Genomic DNA, 9750 nt, shown 5'->3' with positions numbered 1-9750 from the left:
TTAAACTAAACAGAAACATCTCCTGTTGTACTTACACTGAAAGATTCAATTGGCTGAATTAAAAGTGTGAATAAATGAACTTGCTTGTACCCTTTAAAAAATCTCTCCTGCCCTCACAGCGACTATTGATTTACACGTTCTTAGTAAATTAGTTTGTTTTGTAGAATTTTATATGATGGGAATCATAAAAATGTTTGCATTTTAAAAATTGTACTTCCCTCAATGCTGCATAATTATTTCATGATTCATAATTCATAGCTTCATTCTTTTTATAGCCATGTACTATCCTGTTTAGATGCCCCACAATTTCCTTACCCGCTTAATGGACATTCAGCTTGTTTTCAGTTTTGGCTTTTACAAACAAAGCCTTATGTTACACACACACACACACACACACACACAATCTGAATAAATGAAACATAGCAATGGGTTGATAGTTTTGGTGTAAGTTGGTGACGTGTGTACACTCAACACGGCTGTGGGAGTGAAGTCGCATAGGATGGTCCTCAAAGAACTTCTGGTCTGAGATGGTTGTTCCCAATGCCTTGTGATTGTCACAGCTCCTCACAGACACAGTCATGAAGCCATCTCAGCTCACACTCCACAGGGAAGGAGGGCATGTTTCCACTGATCTCATCCAGTGAGAGTACGCCCACCGAGCTACGGGCTGGCTGCTGGTGGTTGGGGCCTGGCCCTGTTCTCCCGACTTCTCACCTAGTGTTTTCGAAAAGCTAGCCAGCAGTTCCATAGCTCATTAAATTGGACTGATGTTCTGATGGCTTGCAAAGCAAATTTTTTTACAGCTGTTATAAAGGTCTCATTGCTCAAGTGTAATCGAGCAAAACTGCCAAGCCCCCTCCACTCCCTGGACGCTAGGATTTGCAAAGGCAACAGAAAGTGTACAGTTGACTCCAGAAATAACTGCACCCAGCCCAGAACTCCTGGGACAATACGTGGAAGGTTCCAGGAGGGGCAAAGGTCCCTTACAAGAGACAGTCCGGAGCTTGGCCGCTTGTGTTCCAGTCCCTCTCTGCAACCCACCAGCCTGAGGCTGGGAAGTAGTCGCCAGATCCCTGATGCCTCAGTGTCCTTGTCTGCACACAGTGGGGCTTGTGGACTCCACTTAGGGTGCAAGGAGTTAGTCAATGCAGAGCACTTACAACATTCAGCACCTACTGTGTGCCAGGAACTGTGCATACAGAAAGGAACAAAATAGATAGAGATCCTTGCCCTTATGGAATTTATACTTGGGGTAGGGGCAGGGGGCACACCATGGACACTCTATAAGGTTAATGGCCCCTAATTACATCAGACAGTTGCCAATAAGCCAGGCACCATCCCACTTTTGGGGGTGTTCTTCCCGTGGGCCTTTGCCTGTGGGGTGATAACCTCACCACTGCCCTGTTCTACCAACCAGCAAACATCTGTACTCAAGATGCACGGCCAAAACCCCTGAGGTCCCTCATGAGCCTCTGTGCCATCCCACCCTGCCTTTCAACGGGAGGGCCTGTGTTTTGCATCTTCAGGGGACTGGGGCAGAGCTCCATCAATCAGAAGTTGTGTAAGGGCCTGCCATGGCTGGTCCAGGGGCCGCAGGCCACGCGGCACTCATTAACGACGGTCTGTTCAATGATTATCTGCCTGGGTTTATTGTGGTGAGCCAGTCCAAAGCATAACTGATCGTGGCCGTGATCCAAAGACCAGCCCCTGACATCAGAGTCGAGCCTCTCTGGGTGTGGTTGGGGGGCCGGGCCTCTCTCTTCCTTGGAATTTAAAGGCCAGGAAGTTCTGCCTCCAAACCCCAAACAGGGCTTTCCCACTGGGAACGCACGCTCACCCGCGGGAAGAGCCTTGCAAGAGACCCTTTGGCCTCTGATCTGATCGTCCAAAGAGAAGAAAGGTAGGCAGAGCCTGTTCACATATGTTTCTAACAAACTTCAGTGCTAACTGGAACTGGCTTTCTTTTTCCTCCCAGCCATGACGGTGACCCCAACAAAGTGTGCAGAGTTGAGGGTGTCTGTGGTTGTCTTTGTTCAGGAAGCCTGTGCTTTTTCTATTGCAGGGAACCTCGGCATCCGTGCCCCCCAGCCCAGCTCTGCAGAAATGCCTCCTCAGCTCTCAGACGGCCTCAACTACTCAGCCAAAATCGTCCGGGGCTCCCTGGACAGCTTGCCCCAGGCCGTGAGGGAGTTCGTGGAGAGTAGCGCCAAGCTGTGCCGGCCCGACCAAGTCCACATCTGTGATGGGTCCGAGGAGGAGAACCGGCAGCTGCTGAGCCACATGGAGGAGGAGGGTGTGATCAAGAGGCTGAAGAAGTATGACAACTGGTGAGCACGCCTCTGCCCCTCACGCCGGCATTCGGCCTTCCTCTCTACCCAGGGTGCAGGTGGAACAAGGGGGACGAGGACCTCAGCAGAGCTGGGGCGGGGCTGTGTGGTTTGCAGACTCTTGAAAAACTTAGTAAAAGAGCCAGAACCGTGTAGACTTAATTTTACAATGTTTGCAGAGCAGCCCAAGTCATCAATGAAGGGGCGCATGCAAACTGTCTTTGCAAACCAGGTCCCCGATGGAAAGGACGGTCAGACAGTCCCTGTCCTAAAACACGAACTCCTGGTCTAGTGAGTGTCCCTCTGACTATGTCACAGTGGGCGTGGCTGTGTCCGCATTGACGCAGCATCCTTAGTGCCCTGGTACCTGCCAGGTGTAGGAAGAACATGATGATGAGAAAACTGGTCCCTTCCTGAATGGTCCATGGCTGAGGGAACCTAGGGAGCAGATGCCATGCAGAATACCAGCACTTCTCTAATCCCCACCTGTGTATTTTAAATTTTTGTTTACTTGTTTATTTTCATCCATGCTGGGTCTTCATTGCTGCGATGGGTTTTCTTTAGTGGAAAAGCGGGGGCTACTCTTTAGTTGCAGTGCCAGGGCCTCTCATTGTGGTGGCTTCTCTTGTTGCAGAGCATGGGCCCTAGAGCGTGGGGGCTTCAGTAGTTGCGGCTCCTGGGCCCTCACACACAGGCTCAGGCTCAACAGTTGTGGTGAAAGGCCTTAGTTGCTCCATGGCCTGTGGGAAATTCCTGGACCATAAATCGAACCTGTGTCCCTTGCATTGCAAGGCAGATTCTTTACCACTCAGCCACTAGGGAAGCCTCTAATCTGTGTATTTTAATTTTTAATTTTTTATTTTTTTGCAGCTGGTTGGCTCTCACTGACCCCAGGGATGTGGCCAGAATTGAAAGCAAGACAGTCATCATCACTCGAGAACAGAGAGATACGGTGCCCATCCCCAAAACCGGCCTCAGCCAGCTGGGCCGCTGGATGTCCGAGGAGGATTTTGAGAAAGCGTTCAACGTCCGATTTCCGGGGTGCATGAAAGGTGAGTGAAACATTTATTTGACTGGGTACAATATCAGCAAACCTTTTATTATCATCTCTGTCCTACCGGTAGTTGTCCCAGGAACTCCCATTGCTCAGAGAGTTATAAATTCCACATGAGAAATGCCCACATATTAAAAATGTATAGCTCAGTGGTTTTATAGACTGTCTTCGATGACCAGGAAAACAATTTCTACGCTTGTGAATTTAAGATAGCTTGGTGGAACCCAGCTGCACATTTATGAAAACTCTTTAATTTTCCTATTATGGCCGCCTTTTCATTTGGTATTGTTGAGTCGCTAAGTTGTGTCCGACTTTTTTGTAACCCTATTGACTGCAGCCTGCCAGGCTCCTCTGTCCACCACTGTCTCCTGGACTTTGCTCAAACTCTTGTCCATTGAGTTGGTGATGCCATCCAACCATCTCATCCTCTGTCACCTCTTTTTACTTTTGCCTTCAATCTTTCCCAGTGTCTTTTCCAATGAGTCAGTTCTTCGCATCAGGTGGCCAAAGTATTAGAGCTTCAGCATCAGTCCTTCCAATGAGTATTCAGGGTTGATTTCCTTTAGGATTGACTGGAGTAATCTCCTTAAAGTCCACAGGACTCTCAGTGGACTCTTCCAATCAAGGGGCTGGTGGCAAGCAAGATGTGATGTTGGAGAGGGATTATGAGAAAGGTCACAGATGGTGGTTGTCTGTGAGTTTGGGGTTGTTTCTCACCAACTCCCACCTCCCGGCCCCACAGGTCGCACCATGTATGTCATCCCGTTCAGCATGGGGCCCCTGGGCTCTCCTCTGTCCAAGATCGGCATCGAGCTGACAGACTCGCCCTACGTGGTGGCCAGCATGCGCATCATGACGAGGATGGGCGCCGCCGTCCTGGAAGCACTGGGGGACGGCGAGTTCGTCAAGTGCCTCCACTCCGTGGGGTGCCCTCTGCCTTTAAAAAGTAAGCACATTATTTCAAAATCAAAAGCCAGAATTAAAAAAAGAAGAAGCTTACCCTTAAACTCTGTTGGGGACCTGGCACACTCATGTGGGCGTGTCCTCCTGCACAGAGCCTTTGGTTAACAACTGGGCCTGTAACCCCGAGCTCACACTCATCGCCCACCTGCCCGACCGCCGAGAAATCATCTCCTTTGGGAGTGGGTACGGCGGGAACTCGCTCCTTGGGAAGAAGTGCTTTGCCCTCAGGATGGCCAGCCGGCTGGCCAAGGAGGAGGGGTGGCTGGCAGAGCACATGCTGGTAAGACGCAGGGAATTCTACATGTGTGCAGCAGAGGGTCGGGCAGAGGAGGGGAAGTGGTAGACCCCTACTGCATTAGCATTCCTATTAGGCATCAGAGTTCCAGTGCTCCAGGGACACTGGGAATTCCATCAGTAACGATGAATGGCTTCCAGGCCCCCTCCGAGACTAGGCCGTGGACCTCTGGGGCAGAAAGGAACCAGTGCTTCAGGGGAAATCTTGTCTCCAACAGATTTTGGGCATCACCAACCCCAAGGGCCAGAAGAAGTACTTTGTGGCTGCGTTTCCCAGTGCCTGCGGGAAGACCAACCTGGCCATGATGAACCCCACTCTCCCGGGATGGAAAGTAGAGTGTGTGGGTGATGATATCGCCTGGATGAAATTTGACCAACAAGGTGACTCTTTGAGGCCCAGGTGTTGATGATAATCATTGGACCTTAGTGAAGTTTTGGGTTTAAACATGCCAAATCCTCCCAAGTCCACGATGTCCGGATTTTTAAATTCAGTTAGTTCTTGCAAAAGCTCAGACATATGTATTCCATCAGCTTTCTTTAATCTCATATCCAATCTGGATTGAAATGGGACCTTCTATCGATATTTGTTTACATTTTGTTTAGCTGCTAAGTCACGTCTGACTCTTTGCAACACCATGGACTGTAGCCCCCCAGGCTCCTCTGTCCATGGGATGTCCCAGGCAAGGATATTGGAGTGGGTTGGCATTTCCTTCTCCAGAGGATCTTCCTGACCCAGGGATCGAATCCACGTTTCCTGCATTGACAGGCAGATTCTTTACCACTGGGATACCTGGGCTGGTTAAAATAGTTTGATGGGGAACTGGTAAGAAAGTCAACGTTGATTAATAATGCTGGCATGAGACAAGAGAAAGAGATTCTGGGGAGGAGGGAAAAAATAAAAAGACTTGAGAATTTGGTGCAGAAATTAACCTGGCAAGATTGGTACTCTCTTCCATTCCTTGGTTTAAAACTTTCCAGGTAACTTGCGGGCCATCAACCCAGAGAATGGGTTTTTTGGCGTCGCTCCGGGAACCTCTGTGAGGACAAACCCCAATGCCATCAAGACCATCCAGAAGAATACCATCTTCACCAACGTGGCCGAGACCAGTGACGGGGGCATTTACTGGGAAGGCATTGACCAGCCACTGGCCTCAGGCATCAAGCTCATTTCCTGGAAGGGCAAGGAATGGGACCCCAAGGATGGTAAGCCCCCCCAGGAGGCCCAGTGCCCCAGTCCTTGGGTGTGTGTGCTTGGCCAGACGCTCAGGGCCTGTCTTCCCTTGCTGCTGTAGGGGAGCCTTGTGCCCACCCCAACTCACGGTTCTGCACTCCGGCCAGCCAGTGCCCCATCATTGACCCTGACTGGGAGTCTCCAGAGGGCGTGCCCATTGAGGGCATCATCTTCGGAGGGCGCCGGCCTGTTGGTGAGGCTCCTGGGCAATCGGGCTGGGACACGGTGTGTCACTACGGAGGGATGTGTCACTACAAGGGCTCACGTTCCGTGACCTGGTTGGAGGGTGTCAGGGATACGGAGCTTCCTTTCACAAACGACAGGGTAATGAGCAAGCTCGGGCATAGAACTTAGTCTCTGCCCACTGAAACTCCTGGGTCCTTGTCCAGGGATGGGCTCCCAGTTTGACTTTGGCCACGTGGCCTCCTGCCATGACTCTGACGTGGCAGCATCCGCCCTTAGCTCTGGCGCTCCAGCATCAGCCCCTTTAGAAGAGAGACTACATGCAGCACATCTTTCCACTTGGGAGACGGCGTCGGGGTTGAGGGGCTGGGGGTCAAGGCCTCTAAGGAGCATTTCTTTCTCCTGCTAAAGGTGTCCCTCTGGTCTACGAGGCTCTCAGCTGGCAGCACGGTGTGTTTGTGGGGGCGGCCATGAGATCTGAGGCCACAGCAGCGGCAGAGTACAAGGGTGAGTCTGGCCAAGATCTGGGCCGCCAAGAAGGGACAGCGACAGCTCTGTCTCTGTTTCTCCGTCTCTCTATTTTTGTGTTGCTCTGCTTCTCTGTCTCTCTCTGTTTCTATGCCTCTCTGTCTCTCTCTCCCTGTTTCTATATCTCTGTGTCTCTCTGTCTCTTTCTGTCTCTATATCTCTGTCTCTCAGTTGCCCCTCTGTCTCTTTATCTCTCTGTCTCCCCGTTTCTCTCTCTGTATATGCAGAGAGGTACAGAAAGCCAGGCGGCCGTGTCAACAGTAAGTGTGCCCATAGTCTTGTGAGGCCTCACTTACCCACAGAGTCCCCTGTTAACAGGCAAAGTCATCATGCACGACCCCTTCGCCATGCGCCCCTTCTTCGGCTACAACTTCGGCCAGTACCTGGCACACTGGCTCAGCATGGCCCAGCGCCCCGCAGCCAAGCTGCCCAAGATCTTCCATGTCAACTGGTTCCGAAAGGATAAGGCCGGCAGGTTCCTCTGGCCCGGCTTCGGCGAGAACTCCCGGGTGCTGGAGTGGATGTTCAACCGCGTGGGCGGGGAAGGCGGCGCCAAGCTCACGCCCATCGGCTACATCCCCAGTGAGGATGCCCTGGACCTCCGGGGCCTGGGGGATGTCGACGTGAAGGAGCTCTTCCACATCTCCAAGGAGTTCTGGGAGGAGGAGGTGGAAGAAATACAGAAGTACCTGGAGGAGCAGGTGAACGTCGATCTACCCCTGGAGATCAAGAATCAGGTCCTGGCCCTGAAGCAGAGAATCAGCCAGATGTAATCAGGTTCGCTTGACTGTCCACCTCCAATCCATACAACGCACCAGGAGCAGGAGACACGGTGCTTCCCGAATTCTCACTGCCTGCAGCACCGCAATGACCGCACCCAGGGGCTGATCGAAAGACACACCTTAATTTTTCAGATAAGACCTATAGCAGACTGAAGCTAGTCACTAAAGAGGTTGGGGAGGGAAATAGCAGTCTCCAGGAAATAGCAAACATTCATGATACAATGCACCTTTGTTCAACTTAGGGACACTCAAGCAGACAGTCTTTGTCTTTTCCCTTTAGCTGCATCAGTTAGCCAGAATGCACAGAAAAAGACACTTGAGCTGTATATATGTGTGTGTGCACACGCGTGTGTGTCTGTGTACTGTCGTCTAAAACGTATTTAATGACTTTGGAAAAATCTTGGGCAAGGTTACCTAGTTGTTGCTAGAATGCAATGTTGCTTTCTTATTAATATGTGTGTTTAAATTATTTTTATATACCATGGTTCCTTACCTTTACATAATTTCAACGTTTTCCCCTAACACTTCTTGGGAAAAAAAATCATAAAATAAACTTTTATAGAAAAGATGAATTTGTTTGCCTGGTTTTTCTTATCTGAACAGCCAAGAAGAGGGGACTCTGATGAAACCTTCTGTGATAGAATCCCCTCCAAAGAACGTGGGACTACCCTGGTGGAGGGGGGTGAGCTGAGGGGTGGAGCAAGCCAGATGGGGAGGTGTGAGTGGAGAGACTGTCACCCAGAGGTGACACGCCACCATGCTTTGGGTTTTCTGAATTAACTCGAAGCCATCCATTAGTGCCCTTGAACATCCACAAACCTTTAAATTGTGGGTCTTGGGTAAGGGGAACAGGAGAGTTTAGAGCATGCTTTTTGACAAAACCTTGGGTGTGGGGGCTCGGCCTTTCATAAGAATTATATTGTGGCCAATTTCACAGGCTTTTGTCAATAAATTCTCTTTTCAGCAACTCTGTTTTTCACTGTCATCCACTGGGGAGGAGAGTAGAGACAGAAATATCCTTTAGAAGAAAATAGCAAAAGGCATTGATAGAGCACCTTCCGTATACAGGGCATCATGCCTTTGATGGGCTCAAGGTGGGCTGCCTTGCACCCTCCTCTGGCCCCTCTGTCCCCGGTGTTTATTGGGTCCTCCGGGCAGTTTGAACAGACCACACGCTGGACCAGGCACATGCGTTCAATAGATGCACCGGGCTTTCTCTGGCTACTAGTCTCCTTTCTGGGCCAGCTCTCCTGCTCAGCACACACCAGGAAGTCAGTTCTCCTCAGCTCTGCTCACTTCCACAGCTTATGGACTCACCGTCCCCTTAAAGTCCTCTGTTTCTTCTGGGATCCATATGGATGGGCAAGCTGAGATCCACCCGATGTTATAGGTGGGGAAACCAAGGCCAGGTGGGTCCTTCAGGGCTGTCAAACCGTAACCAGAGTTTTCTTCCCCTTTAAGGAGCTGAGAGCCTACGGGGCTCTGCCGGCAAAGTGTCATGTTCTGATAGCAAAATCACTGACAGTGAAAAATCATTTAACTGAATTAAGTGCTATCTGCTGTATTAATTTAAATCAGTGGCTTTCAAACTTGTTTCTTCCTTTTTGCTGCACAACCTATGATTGACAGCTACTCTGACTCAGAAACCCAGCTTCTAAGGGAGACAGAACAGGAGGCTGCCCACCTGAGGCTGGGCAGGTGTCGGGACCCAGGCCTCCTGTTTTCCTTTTTTCTACTCCCTGGGGGCCTCTGAGGAAGTTCCTTGGACCCCTGAGAGGCACTTTCAGGATATAGCTGGGGCACCATTTTTAAAATGCAGGCTCCAGACTTTGGCATCCTGTTCTAGGCTCTCGGAGGCTTCATCTCTTTTCGAGCAAAGCCGTCCATCTCACAGTTCCCTGCGCACAGCATCACCCACCCAGCCAGCAAACTCACACAAGACCGTGTTGCCACCTGGCCCAGGAAGCCAGGGAGACAGCCTGGAGGAAGTGTCTTAAGCAGAATAAGAATTTTCAGAGAACCGAAAGGACTCAGCTATCGCCATTGGTACCTAAGTCGGTTTCCCCAAACTGAGCCAGCTGTGCTCCACCCACCTCCAAGTCCTAGTTTCTGTGCTGAGCCCACAATAATAGGGACGCTAGGACCTTGATGGCTGAGGTTCTATTGTTGAACCTGAGCTGTCAAGCGAAGGCAGGAAGGCAGCTAAGGCCAAGGTCATTTGCAGGTGATCAGACTGAGGCCTTGAGAGTGGCCCTTTGCTCAGGGTGGGGGTGAGAATGAGAAGTCAGGCTCCCGGTTCCTGATCGGCCCGCCCCACGGTACACGTGAGTCCAAACCAACAGAGGTACTGACGTCCTCTACTGGAATCCAGTGTAGCAGCTGCCCCCT

At 50.8% G+C, this 9750-nt stretch overlaps 1 protein-coding gene across 1 annotated transcript; it reads left to right on the top strand.

Moving 5' to 3' along the window:
- On the top strand, window positions 1789-7931 carry PCK1 (phosphoenolpyruvate carboxykinase 1). Its single transcript, XM_005688314.3, has 10 exons — window positions 1789-1900; window positions 2063-2327; window positions 3198-3379; window positions 4124-4327; window positions 4437-4624; window positions 4857-5019; window positions 5617-5841; window positions 5931-6062; window positions 6464-6559; window positions 6899-7931. Exons 2-10 carry the CDS (start codon window positions 2104-2106, stop codon window positions 7351-7353), a joined length of 1869 nt encoding a protein of 622 aa, XP_005688371.2. The 5' UTR covers window positions 1789-1900; window positions 2063-2103; the 3' UTR covers window positions 7354-7931.

The sequence above is a fragment of the Capra hircus genome, chromosome 13 (genome assembly GCF_001704415.2).
Source record: "Capra hircus breed San Clemente chromosome 13, ASM170441v1, whole genome shotgun sequence".
Classification (NCBI taxonomy): Eukaryota; Metazoa; Chordata; class Mammalia; order Artiodactyla; family Bovidae; genus Capra; species Capra hircus.
This window is presented reverse-complemented; position numbering and strand designations above follow the sequence as displayed.

What these genes read in the sequence shown, in the direction of transcription:
- PCK1 (XM_005688314.3), top strand. Translation starts at nt 2,104, where the DNA reads ATGCCTCCTCAGCTCTCAGACGGCCTCAACTACTCAGCCAAAATCGTC. An exon ending in CTGAAGAAGTATGACAACTG is followed by an intron (nt 2,328 to 3,197) that starts GTGAGCACGCCT and finishes ATTTTTTTGCAG; the next exon opens with CTGGTTGGCTCTCACTGACC. An exon ending in ATTTCCGGGGTGCATGAAAG is followed by an intron (nt 3,380 to 4,123) that starts GTGAGTGAAACA and finishes CCGGCCCCACAG; the next exon opens with GTCGCACCATGTATGTCATC.